This window comes from Sciurus vulgaris (genome assembly GCF_902686455.1).
Source record: "Sciurus vulgaris genome assembly, chromosome: 1".
Lineage (NCBI taxonomy): Eukaryota > Metazoa > Chordata > Mammalia > Rodentia > Sciuridae > Sciurus > Sciurus vulgaris.
The window spans coordinates 7,720,947-7,740,657 of NC_136461.1; the positions used below are offsets into that span (position 1 = coordinate 7,720,947).

At 49.6% G+C, this 19,711-nt stretch overlaps 1 protein-coding gene across 1 annotated transcript in view; it reads right to left on the reverse strand.

The window, feature by feature from the left end:
• MTOR (mechanistic target of rapamycin kinase) overlaps nt 1-19,711 on the reverse strand; it is a 118,941-nt gene that overhangs the window by 16,688 nt on the left and 82,542 nt on the right. The window contains 17 exon segments of the mRNA XM_079143464.1: nt 146-193; nt 195-260; nt 262-270; nt 895-993; nt 1,268-1,364; nt 1,967-2,067; nt 2,741-2,989; nt 4,698-4,739; nt 4,741-4,816; nt 5,552-5,667; nt 9,135-9,266; nt 9,341-9,466; nt 12,524-12,631; nt 12,844-12,921; nt 13,904-14,014; nt 16,148-16,210; nt 16,212-16,254. Coding sequence (XP_078999590.1) covers nt 146-193; nt 195-260; nt 262-270; nt 895-993; nt 1,268-1,364; nt 1,967-2,067; nt 2,741-2,989; nt 4,698-4,739; nt 4,741-4,816; nt 5,552-5,667; nt 9,135-9,266; nt 9,341-9,466; nt 12,524-12,631; nt 12,844-12,921; nt 13,904-14,014; nt 16,148-16,210; nt 16,212-16,254 — 1,564 coding nt within the window.

Consider the following 19,711-nt stretch of genomic DNA (forward strand, 5'->3'; position numbering starts at 1 on the left):
GATCAAAGCCGGGGGGAAGGGAAGCACCAGGGATGAACCACCCTCAGGAAGTACAACTTGGAGAAAGGGGGGGACCATGCGGCAGCCAGAGGAAGTACATGGCACCATCGTGGGGAAGGGACAGCCCTGGCTGTTTCTGGCTTACCATCATGGCCTGCTGAACAGGGTGTTGCTGTTGCTCGCACATGTTCTTCCAGAATCTTGTTGGCTGCGTTGTGGCGGGCTGTTGTAGTGGACTTGGAGCCACAGGTCAGGGGATAGGATGAGGGCCTGAAGCAAAGAGGAAACATTCACAAAGGGACACAGGAAAGGAGCCGAGGGTGCTTTCCCTTACTGGGGGACTGAACCCAGTGGGCTCTACCACTGAGTTACAACCCCAGCCTTTTTAAAAAAACCCTTTAAAAAACTTCAAGATAGGGCTGGGGAGATAGCTCAGTCGGTAGGAGTGCTTGCCTTGCAAGCACAAGACCCTGGGTTTGATCCCCAGCACCGCAAAAAACAAAACAAAACAAAACAAAAAAAAACCAAAAAAACTTCAAGATAGGCCTCTCTAATTGCCCAGAGCCATCCTTGAACTTGTGCTCCTCCTGCCTCAGCCTTCCAAGTAGCTAGGATTATAGGCTTGTGCCACCGCGCCCAGCCTGATGCAGGTTTTAAGGAGGATGGCAAAAGACATGGTAAAGGTGACATTAGCACCATGAGTCCTCCACTGTCTTGGAAGGGACTCTTTCTTTTCAGGAAGGTTGCTGGGTCTTTGGGATTACTAGCTGGGCAGACCTTCCCAGGGCTGGACGGAGCACCTAGCTTCCAGTTCCTCTACTTGTGTTTCTCAAAGACTGGTCACCAAATCAAAGGTCAGTGATAGATGAGAAATGGCCCAGGTTCTCCACATACCTGGGGGTGGTACCGACCAATGTCTGTGAGAAGCTGGTGAATGAGGCGTCCCACCAAGGGTCTGGGCGTATCAATTCTTGCAATGAGCTGAGGAATAACCTGGTATTCAAAAAGGCACAGTATGCAGCACATGAAGCAGGGAAACAACTCTAGTTATTCTTATAAACAAAGATTGATTCTTATAACTTGTTTTGTTGATACTCTAGGTTCTGAAACAGTTATTCTTTCCGTCTCTCAAAGGATCTAAAGAGCATGCAGTCCAGACCTTGGGACCAAGTTCTGCATTTTTATTATTGTAAACACATCACCTTGCCACTTTGACCACTGCATGGTTCCGAGAGAACACAGGAGACAGAATCTGAGCTGTCCTCACCTGTAACCAAGTATCAATCTGGATCGCTTTTACCCCTTCCACTAGGGCTTCATTGACATCTGGCCAGTGACCGTAAATCAAACCACAAAGTGAGGGACTCTGGAAAAGGCAATTGGAAAGTCACAATAAATTTAGTTTTCCATCTCTAAGGCTCTGGAAAGAAAATCGAGGTTCTGGACTGATCTACAAAGATCACTCATGGCATTCCCAGATCATGGCACAAACTCTGACAAGGAGAGATGAGCCAGTGTTGCCTAAGAGAACCACAGATTGGGACAAACGGAAGGAGCTGCTGCAGAACAGGGACAACAGTGAAGCCTGGCACTTAGCTGGCCAGAGACGCACACGTGAAAGGGGCTGCGCCCGTCATGGCCAGCCTCTGGACTGACTGGTTTGGGCCAGTTGTTCAGACCTCTCAAAGTCGCAGGAGGATTTTAAACGTGGTGATGAGCAGAGGGTTTCATCCTGGAGTAACAGACCACACAGCGAGCCCTCCCTTCACTTCCAGGTCTTTGCAGGTTTCACCCTCACTGATGGGGCCTGGCCAGCTACCATTCCTCAACCCACAGGCAGAGAAAGGGCCAGAGCCGAGCTTGGGGGTGTGACCAGGGTGAGGAAGGCTTAGAGGACCTGGATGTGTGACTCGGGTGTCCTGGTATTGGTGGGGCCTCCCAGTTTCATCCTCCCCTTCCCTGATACCTGAGTGTATCCTGGAGGTTGTTGCCTCGTGACAAGGAGATAGAACGGAAGAAGCCCTGGACGGCAGGGACAGTGTACATCAAGAGGGTTTTGGATAAATCCTGTTGGAACACACCTCTGTCAGTGACACTTCTATCTCAGCCTTCTGTTTTCTGTGTGCTGGAGACTGAAACCAAGGCCTTATACATGCTAGGCAAGTGTTTTCCCACCGAGCTGCACCCTGGGCCCTTTGGCTCAGCTTTTTCATCTGTACAGTGGGAATAACTGCATACTAAAAGCATCTACTCCAAAGGGCAGTTACGAGTGGTAAGCCAGTTGCCATGGAAAGCCTTTCTTGGTGCCTGGCACATAGCAAAACATGGCAACTGTGTCAGAACCATCACTGTCTTGGGGTACCGGTGGCTTCCTGAATGGGGTGGGGCTGCGGCTCTGAGTGCTGTTCTCTGGACCTGATGGCTACACTGGTGAATTTCAGACCAACAGCCTGAGGAGAGGTGGGAGGGGAGAGAACAAGGCAAAGATGATCCCCCAGGCCCTGTCCTCAGTGTGGACTCGCAGATGTGGCGGCCACCCACACACAGGCACAGCACATTAAGAGGATGAGCTCATTCTTCAGCCCAGGCCACCAAGGCTCCCCGAAGCAGGGTGTGGTCCCCTGCACTGCTGAGAAGGCAGCCGGGAAGGGCATCTGCACTTCAGAGAAGCCTCAGGCTCCTGAGCTTGGACTGCTCGGGAGGTGCCCCTGCCTGGTCCTCAGCGAGGGAGGGAGCCGACCTCGGTGACCTTCTTCTGCAGAGGGGAGGGAGTGGGCTGTTCCTCGGAGCTCTCGGCCTCACTCTCGCTGTTGCTGCCCTCTGTGCTGGCGGCGGCAGCAGCAGTGGCAGCTGTGGTGGCAGCAGTGGGGGTGTTGGGGATGTTGGCCCCGCTGGCGTGACGCAGTTTCTTCTTCTCGTCGCGGGCTTGGTTCTGGTGCTTGTAGTGTAGCACGGCTTCAAAGTTCATCACTGCCCATGCGTGCCAGGCCTGGGTGGGGCGAGAGCTAGGGGTAGACACTGGGCTGGAGGCACAGCAGGGGTCTGAGGGGCGTGAGGTCGGTGCTGAGCAAGTGCTGTGGCTGCCTCTTCCTGTGGTCAGTGGAGTAAGACTTCCCGGCAAGGGGGAGAACAGGACAGAGACGCACAGAGGTCAAGCCATGTCCACAGGAAACAAGCAAAGGGCACGCCTGCAGCTGAGGGCACGCGCAGGAGAGAAATGCGGAAGGCTGGCCAAGTGCACAGGGCAGAGGGCAGAGGAGCAGGCATGCTAGGCCAAGGGGCCCACTTCATCTGTGGGAAAATGAAGCTTTACTGGGTTTCGAAATACACAATACAGATTATTTAAGAGAGCATAAATTGTGGGGCCAGCAGCCAGCTGTCCCATTTAGTCCTAACAGGTCACATGATGGGGCAAGGGAAGGCACTACGAGGTCAAAGGAGGACCACTTCTGCGTGGCACAGAAAAGGCTGAGGCAGAGTTTGACTTGGGGCATTGTAACTCGGCAATGACGGTAGCACATTAAATAATCCACTAAGAGCTGGACTTTCTGGATAATCAGGAAATTCCTTTGTGTCCACTGCTAAAGAATACAATGTAACTGTGTCCACTTTCCCATCCAGCAGAGTGGACTTCCCTTGATGAGTAAGAATGCTACCATGACTCAAGTTCAGTTCCCCAGGCCTTCATTCATTCATTCAACATATGTCTCTTACATATCCAAGAGCCAGGCACTGACCTGGGTCAAGGTGAACAAAGCTGACAGGGCTGGCACGCACACAGTGCTATGGGACTATGGTAGAAGACCCAGAACCAGAGGGACCTGCACTAGGAACTGCTTCTAAATACTAAAACGAATGTTCCTGGAAGCAGGTTTTTCCTTGTGCTCTGCATTTTCTAAAGGGGGATGATAGGTGATTGGTCAGCAAGACCCCTGCTAAACTTCACTGGACTCACTTCTCTGGTTTTGGATGTGCAGCTGTCCTTGAGAGGTAATTACTGTTTCCAGCACAGAGGGGGCATTTTTAGATCATCAAGGGAGCATGCTTAGACAAGGAGAGGTTTTTATTTTAAATGCTTCTGTGGCTTTCAGATGCAAGTTTCGATCCCAGAGGATTAATTCACAAAGTATTAGCAAGTGAGGAGATTCTGGAAAGAAATCAATGATATCTGCTGTGCCAAGCAGGAGGCCCTTTGGAAAAGATATTTTAAAAATAAGAATGTGAGCTCTCTTGCCAAGGATGTACTTCCAAGAGCCTCCTGCATCGGCCAGTCACATCTTTTGTACATTTTCTAACTGTTTGTCCTTTTGAAAAGTTTCCTGTAATATAACAGGATGTTACCCAGATCTTTCCAGTAAAAACAAAGAAAGTTAATTTCTTAGCTGAGGAGTAGCCGGGATGGAGATCAGAAAGGAGCTGGGAAGGAACAGATTACCCAAGGGAAGCAGAGTTCCAGAGATTAACTGTGTGTCCAGATGCTCCTAAGAAAACAAGCAGCAGAGACGCTGAAGGGCAGCCACAGCCCAGAGCCACGCGCAGGGCACAGTGTAATGACCACTCCTCAACTGAAAGAATCAACGAAACACGTAGGGAAAATGCAGACTCTCGGGCTCTTGACAGACGGGCTCTAGTCCCTGAGCTCCCAGAGCCCGGCTGTGAGCAGGAGGACCCAGGCTCTGGGGTTCTGCTGCCCTCACCTTGTACCAGCTGCGGTCGTGCTCAGTGGCGGCGCTGTAGTACTTGCAGCACCTTGGGGATGGTGCTCTCGTTGATGCCCTGGAGGCTCAGCTGCCACTCCCCGAGTTTCAGGAAACACCTGAAAGAGAAGCCAGCCCTGTGCTGCTCCCTCCCGCTAAGAGGCCTCCTAGGGGAACAAGGAACTGCCAGGGGGTGCCCTGACGCCTTTCTGGTTTCTCTTCTCACTTAAGGAAGGAAGGAGACGGTCTGGGAATAGGGGCTCAGGTTCCATCTTTTCTTTGTGACTTGTGTTGCAATGACAGCATAACCCAGGAGCCTGGATAAGGTAGGTCTGCATGGACCTATCTACCCCAAACCCAACTGTCACTGGGAATAGCTGCTGCGTTCCCTTTCCTGTTGACTGTGCACAGCTTCCCTCTTATTCTCCCTCTTCCCCCTGCGTACGGAGGTGTTGTGCTCCAGGCACTGCTCTTAGTGCTGGACACTGACCCTTTCCATAGGCCACATCCCTTACACCTGCTAGCAAACAGGTACTCTTCCTATCCCTTTTATTTGGTGAGGAAACTGAAGCACAGAGAAGTTCAACAACTTACCTAAAGTCAAACTTATATACACATCAAATTAGCAGTGTATCTGGCACCTGAAAACAAGAGGTCTAACCCTAAAGCCAGACACCAGGAGAGGACAGCACTTGGGTGCTCTTGAGCTGCTGAATCCTAGGAAAATGAGTGGGGACCACACAATGAGGGAGCAGCACAATTCGATGGCTCCCTGCGATCCCTACTGGAAAATGTGAAAGGTATGGGCAAGAGGCCCCCCCAAGGAGCCTTAATGGGCACAGGATGGTCCTTACCGGGCCATGAGCTTATGCAGCTCCTGCTTGTGCTGCTGGTCCTCAGTGGCAATGGCATGCTGGGCCTGCTGCTGCATGGTCTGGACAAAATGCTGCATGTGCTGGAAGGCATCGATCTGCAGCAGGACAAGGGCACAGAGAGTCACCTGGCATGTGGCACAACCTTGCAGGCACACAAATCAAACCACACCAAACAGAGTACCCTAGAACACAGGTTGCTGCTGGGAGAGGGCTGGGCTTTTCCAGAACATTCATGATTGACTCAGCTTAAGTCTTAGCTCTCCTCTGCCAACTGTAATTACCAGTTTAACAAATCCTGGAAAAGTCACACGTCTGGCTATCCCAAACAATAACTCATGTGAAGTGATCTGAACAAGTGCTTACTTAATTATCAGCATACTGCCCAGAGGGAATGAGACTCATGGGAAATTGTCTCAAGCTAGTAAAACCTTGGTATTTGTTTACAACATTACGGTGCCTTGGCTGCTCTAGAAGAGCAAAACCCACAGATTTAAAAAACAGATGGAACCCTTGGTTCCTGAATAAGAACGGAGAAGGGGTGAAGGCCTTTATGCAGTCAGTGGAAGAGGGAGAAGAGAGGAGGAAAGCAGACACCTAGGGGAACAGGAGCTTGGGAACAGACTCTTCAGAACATCCTCCCGCAGTTGCCTCTATTGTTACCATGGGGTCTGACACAGCCAGCAAAGGGCAAGTGAGAATGGAGGGGCCAGAGAGCTACACCAGGAAGAGAGCAGCGAGGGTCCCGGATCTGGAAGTGCTACACAAGCCCACCCTGTCCAGATCTGCCAGCATTTTGACAAACAGAGTCTGTACCTTCTTTTAAAAGACTTCTAGGATGGAGACCAAATGCACAAACATCCAAAGCTCAAATGAAGAACAGCAAAACCTAAGTCCACTAACACAGGACAGGAGAAAACCTTATGTGAGATAAGGTGAAAGAGATGCTATGTGTTCTTTGTTATAGAAGGAGGGGGAAAACCAACATTTCCAAGAAGTAATAGGTCTCCTTATGGTAAATCATATAAGAAGTCATTGTTTTTATTTAAAACAACAACAAAACAAAAACATGCCATGAAGTGATGATGGCTTTGAAGAAAGACTTAAGTTCTCTGGCTTGGAGGCTGGGAACCCCAGAATTAATTGGCCTTATGAGACAGGGTTTGACCCCAAGCTAGAATGACAGGCCTGCAACAGGCAGCACATGCATGAGGACAGGGCAGACCCAGGGTCCCACAGTGAACAAGACACCTGTCTCCACAGCACTGCCCTTAGGGCTCCCCTCTCACCCACTGCGTGGAAGAAGAACCACATAGCATCCCCCACTGGAAGTGACACCTGTCCTTTAGATTTTCTTCCAAGAGAACTACACTGGCCAGATTTACATCTGATTAAAAAACAAAAACAAAATGAAAGTGGAAGGCAATCCCAAAAAGGTCAGTCACTAAAAAGGGGACTATGACTCAGTGCGATCATCAAGCAGCAGGACCACCACCGGGAACTCCGAGGCCAGGGGCTTCTCAGAGCCCAGGAGCTGTGTCCCTGACAGTGCAGACAGGGTGAAGCTCTTTTTGGAGGCCTTGACAAGGAGCTGAACAAAAGATAAATAGCCAGAACTGGGGAATCTGGTGTTAGTTTGGGTGTGAAGCCTGAGATTAAATTTTATCCAGTGTGGGAGAATCTGCTATCTCTCTACTCCGTAGCATGAGGCAACTGACTTTATTTTATTTCTTGCAGTACTAAGGGCTGAACTCAGGGATGCTCTAGCAGTGGTTTACATCCCAGCCCTTTTACTTTCTATTTTGAAATAAGGTCTTACTAAGTGGCTTAGGCTGTCCTTGAACTTGTGATCCTCCCTCAGTCTCCAAAGTTGGAACTTATTTTTAAGGAACTGCAAATACTCCATTTAAAACTTCTTTTCTCCATTCCCAAAGAAATGAAGAGGGGAAAGTGATTCTTTCCATCTTATAAATGAAGGACAGGTACCCGGAGGAAAGCTTCCCTCAGGCCCACAGGACTCAGGTTGGGCACAATACTCTGGTTCTTTTCTTTTTGGTGGTTAATGGACCTTATTTTATATGTGGTGCTGAGACTCAACCCCAGTGCCTCACACATTCGAGGCAAGAGCTCTCCCACCAAGTCACGACCCAAGTCCGGTACTTTGGTTCTTGACAGCCCTATGTCCGGAACGACCTTAGCCAGTGAAAGTCCACGCAGGGCCGGCCTGTCTCTGGACTCCCCAGGGGGCCTGTCATCACACACGCTGTCCCTGAGGCCTTCCTGCAGGCAGGGTCTGCTTCCCCCAGGACATTGCACTTGCTGTCGCCAGGCAGAGCCCCACCCTTGTTTACAGGCAAAGGAGAGCAAGGCACAATCACTGAGCTTTCTCCAAGTAGCTCCTGGACTGTGAAGAAGTGACACTGCCAGCTCTGGGCTTGAGGTCCAAGCACCTAGCTTTACACAGGATTTTGAATTTTGAGCTCCTAAGAAAAGACCATTTTCTGTGGAGAAGTTGGGTGTGGGCATATGTTGAAAGAAGCCACTCCTGGATTGAGACGCCACCCAAAATTCTGCTTCTGCCACTTTCGGCAAGCCAGTCAAAGACTTGGAGGCAGTACGCAGAAGGAAACCAGACTATTCAGATTCACCACCTTCTGTTTTTCTCCTTTGCCTGGAGGAGGTCAGATATGCTGTGGCTGGGAGGCTCACAAAGCTTGAAAAACAAAACAACAATAATAAAATCCCAAATCTGCACTTTAGGAGAAGAAAACTTGGGTCACTACTAATGAGGTAAATCCCAGGCAAAGACCAGGTTCTCGGAGCAGGGCTGTAGATCCCACTCAGGTGGCACTGAGTCAACCATCCACAGAAGCCAGTTCCTAGGCCATCTGTGGGTCTTCAGGCATGCCTTCTCCAGACAACTCTGTTTTACCAGCTCTTTCCACAGCCTCAGCTCTGCTGGGGACCACAGTGGGGAGGGAAGGGCAGCTGGAGTGCTCTCCTTCGGAGCAGTCAAAGCAGGTGGTTTTGCCCCCAGGGCCTACTTTTTGTTAGTCACCAACATCACCCAGGGAGATTGTCAAAAACAAAAACAAAAACAAACATCCAGAGCCAAATCTGTTACCAAAGGGCTTGTCTGTAAATAAAGAGGAGCCCCACATTGCTTCAAGATCACGCTCCCTCTGCTTCTGAATATAAACTGATGATAGGAAAGGTGACCAGATGTCTAGAAACCACATTGGTCTTAGGAAATTGTTAGTCTGTTTTCACGAATATGCTACCTTTATTTTGAACAGCCTATATTCTCTTCAGGGGCAGAAATTGTGCCTTTTTTATGATCCAGAACTTTCTGGATACCAATAAATGCCACTGGATCACACTCATTGGTTTGGTCAAAGGCACATGTGCATCTCCTTGACTGTGACTCACGGGCTGAAGTAGCAAGAGACTCCCTGGCACTGTGGGCAGGTGGTTTTGACCCTGGTTCCTTTCTGGCCCGAGGGAGGCAGGGGGGCTAGGTGAGTATTCTGAAGGTGGGCCCTGGTGGTGGGCTGTGGGTACAGACCTTGCGAGCGCTCTTCCACATGTTCTTCATGTAGGCGTAGGTCACCTGAGGGTGGACTGTGGGCAGAGGATGGTCCAGCTGCCGGGACGGATCCACTCCCAGGAGCAGCACTAAGGTTTTATGAGCAAGAGCCTTAAAAACAAGATAGGTCAGGTTATGAATGGAACCCGGGCGGGCGCACACCTGCCATAGGGTGGGGGACTCACCAGCCTGCCGCTCTTGCCGCACAGGCTGGCGTACTTGAGCCAGGTTCTCATGTCCTCGTGTGGGTTGACCACAAGGGAGCGCACCATAAGGATCTTCTGCCAGTCCTCCACGATGCGCTGGCAGCCCTGGAACATGCAGAAACGAGAGTCAGACGTGTCCTCTGTGCCACCTCACCCTTATGGCAACAGTGGAACCCACTGCCACCATCTCGACCTTCTCAAGTTAAGCACAGGGGGACGAGGAACGCTCTCCAGGACCTCCTCCGCAATCTAGGAGGCAGCACCACAGCGCGGGGGCTGGAGTTTGCATTCTGGCTCTGCCGTCTGTGAGGTGACTTTGGGCAAGTTACTAACCTCCCTATGTTGATCTGTAGGGTGGAATAAAAAGGGTATCAACCTCTCAGGGCTATGTTGAGGATTAAACAATTAAATTATTACAGCTTCTTTGTGGACTGTAAAAAATACATTAGTATTTTGCTTTAGTCTCTGGTGGAAGATGACTATCACTGGCAAAGAAATTAAATTTAAAATGTATTCAAAATTCAGAAGACTAAGTGTATAAGAAGTTTAATTAAATTTTCAAATGGTGCTGTTTGTAAGCTGGTGATGTTTATGATTCTGAAGTTACGAAAGCTTAAGTCTGGGACACCCTGAACGCTGGCCTTCGTTTCTATTTGTTTCAGATCAGAAAGAGAAGGGGGTGCTTCACTGGTCCACACCAGTCCTCTATGATCAGAAACAGTGAATTAATCATTACCAAAGGGGCAAGCTCGTTTTATATCAAATTACTGCTAGGAGTGAAAGGAACATCTCCTTTTCCACCCTTGCTGGTAAGAAGTCAGACTCAGGAAGGGAAATGGATTCCTGAGATCTGTCACTTCATGGCAAATTCCACAAGTCCATGGAGCTGTTCTTTTTTAAAATTGTTTTTGGTACCAGAGATTGAACCCAGGGGCACTTAACCACTAAGCCACGTCTCCAGCCCTATTTTTTATGTTCCATTTTGATTCAGGTCTCACTAAGTTCCTTAGAGCCTTGCTAAGTTGCTGAGGCTGGCCTGGAACTTGCAGTCCTCCTGCCTCAACCTCCTGAGTCACTGGGATTAGAGATGTGTGCCACAGTAGCCCATGGAGTTGTTCTCTATAGGGGTAAAACTGGAAGTCTAACAGTGATCTCCAGGTTTCAGATTTGACGGGATGTCATCTTGAGCCTGACCTGAGAACCTAAGGCGAGAAGAGACGCGGTGCAGCTAAGGTGACCTCTCAAGCTGCCCCGTGGCAGACGCTGGCTGGGGATTTTAATTGAAGAGACTTGGCCACCCAATGGCAGTCCTCCAGGCCGGGCTGTTCGTGGAGGGTGGACAGCGAGCCATCTATGAGACCAGCTCCCACCACAGCGTCATGCTTTATTTTCAGCTTGGATGATACGCTTCCCACCCCGTGAAGTGTGGCAACGATGATTTGGAAAGTTAGGAAAGCAGAAAAGAGGACATTGAGTGATTTGTTTTGGTTATTTCTCACCAACAACTAGTTTCTCCCAGATGCTGAAAACACTTCGGCTCCCTATGAGCCAAAAGAGCATCTTGTCTCAAGACAGGAAAGTTCTGAGGCTGACAGGAATGATGGTGTCTTGAGCTTGAGGAGTCAGGCAGAAGCCTCTCCTCCCCAGGACCCATCCCATCCAGCCCCCTTCCAACTCTGGGAGTCCCACTTGTTAGAATGTCTGAAGACTGAGCAGATCTCTGATTTGGAGGTCCTCCACTCCACTCTAGGCACTTAAGAAACCCAGGGTGTGTACAAGTGGGAGACGCTTGCTTTGTGGAATTCTTTCTGGTGTCCAGGAGACAATTTTCCATCAAAACATTCACTGGGCATTTCATAATTACTAATAAAACATGTGAAAGAACTGTGTGTGCCTATTTCAGAACCGTAAACGACTTTATTTCTAAGACGTTTCTTTGCCCATTGCTCTCTCCTATCCAGTGGAATGTGCCCTGAGCTTCCCAGGCAGGAACGTGGCTTTGAGTCAAAGGTTTGTCACAGCTACTGAGAAGCCTGGAAGCACAAACCTCCACTTGTCTGGAGAGAGCACTTGAGATCAAGTGTGGATCTGGCCAAGAGGAAACACCTATGACAGAGGGGGGCCGAAATGTGAGAAGCAGGGGGGACTGACAGTTTCTGGAGGCAGTAAAGGCACTTTGTCTCTCTCTCTCTCTCTGTGGTGCCGGGGACAGAACCCAGGGCCTTGCACAGGCCAGACAAGCACTTCACCACTGAGCTACTGTGCCAAGCCCACTTTCTTTCCCTTCCTGCCTACTCAAGGAGCAGGAGGGCTACGGTCCTTTCCAAGGGCACTGAGACTGCTGACTCCCAGGTCTGGCGGTGACAGTTCCTCATGCTACAATGACCAGAATGCCATACTGAAACTCCAAGGGAGTCCCTGGAAAAGTCTTCCTGCAAGGGGAGCTGTAGTAGAGAAGTCTGATCAAAAGGCCAGGTCGACTCAACCTGGCAGGAGGTGGTGAGGGCGTATACTGGGTAGTTGTTTAAAGCTGGGTGCTGCCTGCGTGACGGTTGCATGCCTAGCACCCCAGCCACTGGGAGAGGGAGACAGGAAGAGCACACACTGGAGGACGACCTCAGCAGCTCAGAGAGACCCTGTCTCAAAACGAGATTTTAAAAAAGGGCTGAAGTGGCAGCTCAGTGGTACAGAGTTCCTGAGTTCAGTCCCTAGTAAAATAAAGCAAGAAAAGAAAAAAAAGAGGCCAGAAGCTGGTGGCCAGTAAGTGTGGTTTGGTTGCACCTGGAGGCCATCTGGGAGCTGAAGACACCAATCCTGTGTGTACTCCCAGAACTGGTGACTTCATGGGCCTGGGCATCAGGATTTTTAGACTTTTCCCAGTGATCATACTGTGCAGTGAAGACTGAGAACCAGACTTTGGGGTTCTGACTCCTAGCAAGTTGCTCTTAGTGTCCTTTATTAAGGACATTTCCTTTGATTCCTTGAGAAGCTGGAGGAGGCTGGACATTGTCCCACAGCTGACATTTATGTGAAGAGCCTTTGAGTGTTCCACTCAACACAAGAGGCAGGAAAACTCATGCGGGGAGCGCAGGAGGTGTGGGTGCAAGGTTCCCCGGGCCCTTGGTGGGGCAGGAGTGTGACCTGGGGCATCTCCAGGCTCACCTGCAGTCTCTCCCACCAGATCTGGCGGATGATCTCTCGGCGCTCAGGGACAAGTTTGTACTGGATGACCTCCTCCAGCTCGGAGAGCATGTGGCAAGACACCATGGCCTGAGGGAAGCAAAGCACATTCCCACCTAATTACTGATGATGATCCAAAAGTCGGGGTTAACTTAAATAACTTAAATCAGACTGGTGTCTGGGCTTTTGCTGGCCCAGGCACACAGGCATGTTCCCAGCAGCCTGTGACAACCTTGCTCGTCTACTCTGAAAACAGAACTGAAGTAAGCTTCCAAGATGGCCAGGCAGAGTTCGGCACTCACCCCGTAGGCCCTACTGTAGCTCTCTCCCGCCATGGCAGTTAGCTCGGCGTCCAGCAGGTCCCGGGCCTTGTCGATGCACTAGGAGGAAAACAAAGAACTCCTGGAGCTGGGCCTGGATGGGGACTGGCAGTTATTTTAGGACTTCCAACAGCTGCGACTAACATGGATGTTGGTCACAAAGACAAAATTTACCAAAGAATGGAAGTAATCTCTTCCCAGATTTGAGGAGGTAGAAATGTACGGCTACCCAAACCCTAAACTCTGAGGTAACTTTCACCATCGTGGGTGGTGAGGGAGAGGAAATGTGTGCAGTGAAGCAGTCGCTGTGTTCTTCATCTCAGGAGGATGCCCTGGGACCTGTGTGCCCTTTGTGGTTCCAGCTGGTGGCTTCTGGCTTTCAAGTTCCCTGTCACCAAGGAGCCCTCTGTGAGCCCTCCAGGGGATGTGGCCTCTTGGGGCTCTGACCTGGAAGGCCTAGGTCTGGCTTCCTGTCACAGACATCAGCCCAAGGATGCCACAGGACTGTAGTTTGAAACTTCCTGTGCCACCAATTAAAACCCTCATGTGGACCTGTTCTCTTTTTCAATGTAAGGCCAATCATGGCATCCCTGTCCCTGAGCTCTCAGATCATTAACCCAAACACTTCGTGCAAGACAGTCTGGAGCTGACAGGGCAGATGCGACTGTTTCCCTGGAAGGCGATCGATGAGCACCACCCCTGCATGGCCAGAAGACCCTCATGACGGCCTCTGCCCCTGTGGGGATGGCTGGCTCTCGAATCTTCCTTTGGTGAAACAGCTTCTCTCTACTACAAGGAGTGCTAAGGCAAGGTGATAAAAAGGTGCAGCGATGACCCAAGAACTAACTCCCAAAGCCATCGCAGCAGAACAGAAAGAAGCCCCTGTTGATGTGCTGGTGTCTTCTCCATGAATTCTGTGCGTCAAGACCATCAAACGAGCTCACAGAGACAAGTCCAGCCGAAGTACCCAGCCCACACACTGTGCCCGTGCACAGGAGTGCTAGCCTTCCTCTGTTGGAAGGTGTGGACGTGGAGTTCACACCTGTTGTGCCAAGGAGAAGAGGTCCTGATGTAACGCCAGCACAGCTCTATAAAAGGCCCCGTCGTGGGTGTCCCGAGGAATCATGCAGGTGTACTCTTCCATGCTATCCCACTGAACCTAGTGCACACACGAGAAAGCATCAGGGTGGTCAGTGGGCTGGACTACAGGGCGGCGGCTCAAACCTTGCCATCCTACTTTCCTTTGCTTGGGGTGCAAACAAAACAAAGGAACTTGAGCACCCAAATCCTACAGAGGCCCTCTATGTTCTGTGTGAGTTGATTTAACAAAACAAAGCTACATCTGTCTTCGAAACAGGATTCCACTGCTGCCCCAGGGAGCAAGTCATGAAAGACAGAAAGCGCGTGGCTGCGCCTCAGGTGGGTTTAATGCTGCACCTCGTTAACCTGAGAACTCTGGCAGGCTCTCCGGGTGAGATGAAATCGCTTCCTTTCTTTCAGGGCAATGCTACACTGGGAAATTATGTTTTTCTCTAAACAAACTGAAATGGCCATTTTACAGCTAGGGGACAGGGCTAGACAAATAGTTTGCCTATTTTACTCTGGCGTCTCTGCCTCAGGAGGGAGCAGGTTATGTTTGGAGAGGCTGTTATGACAGAAAGGTGGCTAGGTTCACAGTGCAGTGGTCTGTGTCAGGTCAGACTGGGGAGATGGCGGCCTCCAAGCCCACGCATTCACGTCCCCTGGGGCTGGTGAGTGTGCATCATAGCCAGGGCTGCCAAGGCCATCTGCAGAAGGGATACCAGCCTTGTTAGCTGCAAGCTGCAGGGCTGGCCCATTTTACAAGGCATTTTCCCTGCCTTCACTCCACACCATCCGCTCATCCATTCTCGATGCCTTTGGGCAAATGCAAATAGCAAAGGATGACTCCTCAGAAAGTAATATTGTTTTTGAAAAATGTTCTGATCCGGCCCAGAGCCCATGACAGGAAAGAATATAAGCTCTGTGACTCAAGAGGGACAGAGCGGAGGTGAGGCTGTCACCGGTCTCCAGACTCCAGGCTTTTCATCTGGCACAGTCTATGTAACTTTTCCCCTCTCATCAAGAACATTTCTGGAACAGGCACTGCCAAGTCTCTCAGCTGGGGCCTGGCATCAGAAGGCTGAGGAGCTGTGGGGATGAAAGGGATGTCTCTGGTTTATTACACTGGGGGAGAAGGAAGAGGTAGGCAAGTGTTGGGCGGCAGTGGAGAACAAAGAAACAAAATGGTAATGGTCCAAATGTTGATAATTGCTGGGGAAGGTGAAGGGCAAACGTATACCCTTCACTTCTATAAATGTTGGGAAAGTTCTAGAATAAATGACAAGAAATAATAAGAGATAAACAAACGTGCTCTCCCTTTATCACTGTCTGGGACAAAGACATCCTGGGTGGAGGTCCAACAGCCACAGTGATCATGAGGTAGAGGAGCACACAGAAGGACAGAAAAAGCTACGGATGCCAGTCTGGGGATGCTTAACGATAGATTTCATTTATCAGAGAGAAAAACAAACCAGTATTTTCTTGAAGACAAAAACCAAATCCCACTGTGGTATAAGAAGAAATGTATTTGGTCTCCGTCCCTGTCTCTCGGCACAGAGCTACTAAAACCCTGGATTCTCCTGAGGAACAGGAACGCGATAGAATGAGACCCAAGGGTTGGTGAGCATGCCTGTGTGCTGGAGGGGCAGCAGTGCACCCGGCTCCCGTGCTGCGGCCCCCCCCCCCACGGTAAACCGATAGATTCAAGCAGTGTGTTTCCCAGCATTCTGCGAAGTATCCTGACACACTATGGAACTGGGGAGGAGCTGGGAGCTCCGATTTATACTAAGTCAGACAGCCGTACAAGCCACAGCAACGGCGCTCGGGAGTGGCATTGAAGCGGGGCTGAGTCCTTAACCTGTGCGATCTGATGCTCTGTGTGAGTACAACAGGGTCAGAACTGAACTGGGTAACCGGACGGCTGGTTGGTTCTGCTGGGAGATCGGCTCAGTGCGCAGTGTTCTGAGTGTGCAGAGTGTGATTTTCTCACTTGTGGCTTCTCAATTCTGATGGCTCGCTGACTTGTTTTCCTCAACCTCCCACAAGGATCCATTTTTAACCCAGTTCTCAAAAGTTGGTAAAAATCACCCGGTGGAAGGACAGAGGGCGGATGTGGAAGGAGGCGAATTTGAACAGCTCTGACCTTGCACAGACCTGCAGCCACGGCCCCTCAGCTTCTCCCACCCTGCCCGGGGCCTGTGGGAACCTCACCTAAGCCCCATGCGGCTGCGGCAGCCATCCGGGCCATCTTGGCTTGCGTCTCATCGTTCAACCAGAGTCCACTTTTCACAGCACTGCTGGTGGAGCTGCCCCCTGGGGAAAAGAATCACATAGTCAGGGCAACTGAGATGCTCCACGCCCCCACTCTCCTCCAGGCCCAACGGTAGCTGGGGCCACAGGGACTGCGGTGAGAGGCCTCCGGAGCTGGAGCCTTTCAGCGGAAAATACACTCCACTGGGCCCTCTAACAGAGGCGAGTGGGCTGCTTGTGGTTTCTAAGGCCTGGTGCACATAACTGAGAGTCATAATAGCGGGGATAGGGACCGTTCTAAACTGCGTGTGATATGAAATGTCCTGACATCTGGCCCCTTCATAAATATTAAATGACTTCTATCCTTTGCCAGTGAACTCTGGGCTCTTTCCCTTTGGCAGGCCTACAGAGAAAGCAATCTCAAAAACACATCTGGACATTCATTTTGGGCTAAAGCTATAGGGAGAACTGCCTCTTAAATGCATCGTACAAATGGCTTCGGTCTGAGATGAAACTCGAATGAAAGAAATCTGCACAGAAGAAAGGCGCTGGGATGGCCGTGTCTGCCAGAGACCCAGATGCGGCCTATTCTCAGACGATTTCATGATTACTGAGAGTGTGGGAAAGGATTCTAAGACTACGAAACAAGGGGTACTTAAGAGACCCCAATACACAAGAAGAGTGAAAATGCTCTCAAGAACAGGGACTTCCTTCCTTCTTTTCTGTACTGGAGATGGAACCCAGGGCTTGTGCATGCCACACAAGTGCTCTCCACTGAGCTTCAACCTAGCCCTTTTTCATTTTATTTTGAGATAGGGTCTAGCTAAGCTGCCCAGGCTGGCCTTGAACTTGCCAGCACCTTGCTTTGGCCTCCTGGATAACTGGGGTTACAGGTATGCATTCCTTAACAAGCTTTTCTGTGATGCTGAAGTTGCTGGTCAAGAGGCCACAGTTTGAGAACACTGGCTCCAGAGGAGAGGAGCAGCTCACTTGTTTAGCCTGTTTTGGGGACCTGCTTGGAGATCCCTGGGGTCTCCTGGAGGTAGGAGAGGAAGCTCTTTGATATCTCAATGGCACTTCCAACCCTAAAATTCAGACTGTTATGGCTGGTGGCCAATGGGCAAGCTGGCTTCCTCTACTCTTCTGTCAGGGCCGCCTGGTTTCTGTGACATGGGTCTAAGGATCTAGGCTTTTCTTCTCATCTAGAGGTAGGAAGCAAGCTCAGTGATCAAAAGCCCACACTGTTATCCTGAGGGACACAGCAGGGAGCTGGGGCAGGAGCAGCATCCTGGAAAGGTGACCCTGACAGCGACCCAGCGCTGCTTTCACCCATGTGGCTGAGAACAGCTATCAGCATGCACACGGATATTCATACAGGAAGACACCAAGAGAGGGCTCCTCTCCCCCACAAACATTTGACACAAAAAAGAATGCAGGATGTACTGAGTTCCCAATTCTTGAGGATGGGTGGGAGGGGGACAAATAAACCAACAATCTGAGACCGTGGAGCGATGATTCGGATAGTTGTTCTGACCCTCCAGCTGGCAGACCAGGGGCGGGCTCCGACTTTCCCACCTAGAGCAGTGCAGAAAGCTTAGCAAGTCCTTTCATTTGGAACTCCTGCCTGGGGTGGCTGCCAGTGATCTCAACCCAGGGAAATCTGTTCTCAAAGACCAGAGGCCATGTCAGAATGGCGTGAGGAGGGGGTTCACTTGGTTCACCTTGGCTGTAGAGCCACTACAGGGGCCGCAGGGGCTGGGAGGCCCATCTTGTGTAGTTAGCCTCCTGGAGGCAGAAGAACATGGGAAGAGAGGAGTCTTAGCTCACTGGTAATTCCAGATCATTCCTGCTGCCACCGTCCAGGGAACCATGCTTTAGGCAGGGTCCGGATATATGCTCAAAGCCAAAGAAATTTAGGAACTGTATTCTCTAAAAACAGAATTGACTGGACAAACTACATAGAAGACTGCGTGTGATCAGAAAAAGGATTCTGCTTCTTTCATCTCTTTTACACGCTCTTCATCTCCCGTATTCTTAAATCCCTCGGTCAGCATCACGCACCACTTACCACTTCACAGGTAATTACAAATTGGAAGAATCCAAAGAGAGCAGAGGCATACGGGACTGAGAACAGCAACGTCAGGAGACCTGTGTCCACTCTGCTCTGGGGACACCTCTGGAGCGCTCTCGTCAATCCTGTGAGCCTCAGTTTCCTCAACCATACAAAGGGGATTGGACAAAATCATATCTTATCTTTTCCATGTATCCAAGCAATCCCTTCCTAGCCGAACCAGAGACAGTGGTCATCTCGAATTCCAAAAGAGCATGAGTGGAAGAAAGGGCTCAGAAAGGTTTCAAGGAGGAAGACATGCTGGGGAGGATTACAAAAAGAGGGAAAAGGAGCAGCTGAAGGGGTGGGCAACCCAGGGAAAGGAATGAATAGGTGTAGGCAGGGAAGAGAGTGAATGTTTTGTCCAGAGCTCAGACATGGAATGGAGCCCACTGAACAATGGTTGGGTGAGCTAAAGCCACAACCTGAAAGGCTCTGTAAGCCAGGCTGTGAGATTTATGTGTCCAATCCAAAGGTCACAGGGGATACTAGGCATATCAGAACTGAGTAAAAACTGAATTTAAGAATGTTACATCTTGCTTTAATCCTTCTTTAACAAGATTATGACTATGATGCAGATTTGAAAATAGGAAAAATTTGGTTTAGAATCAAGTGGCTAATTCTTACCACACCTGTCTTGCTTCAGCTCAGTGCTGTATAGAAAGCTTTCTGTGGTGATGGAGGCTTCTGTGTCCCTTGTCCCCTGCAGCAGCTACTGGGCCATAGGTGGCACAGAACTCCTGAAATGTGGCCAGTGCAAATGAGGAGCTACATTTAAATTTTATTTATTTACAAATAATGATATGTGTCTAGTGGCTGCCATATTGGACAGTGTGGGTTTTAGACATCTGTTGGACTTCAGGAAACAGCTTTAGTTGTATATACTAATGAAGGCAGATTTGATAGGGCATGCTTCTTCAATTTTTTGAGGGGAATGAATGTGGAATATTGATTTATGAAAATAAATAATACTTTTGAATCTCCTATAATGGTTAAATTAGGACAATTAAGCTGAGTTGAGGTGATTTTACAATATTATCTACCTAATTACCTATCTATATGTGATTCTATGCCTGAGGCTAAATTCATTGACATGAAATTTTATGCAAAATATACAACATCTTCTATCTTGGGAATTAGTAATAACTTTACATTTAGAAATAAGAGCACTAATGAATTTACTAAAAGAATGTCTAAAATTAGGAACAGAAAAGACTATGTGTAGACAAAGATCACTCCTTTAGAAGCCTTACTTTGATTTTGCTTACAGGCATTTAAAAACTTTTCAAGGTATCAAATTTTCTAAACAAAAATTTGCCTATATTAAATAGACTAGATTCAGCCATATGATGGAATATTATGCAGTCATCAAAAAATGAGACAAATAGCTATACTTTTGGAATAGGCGAC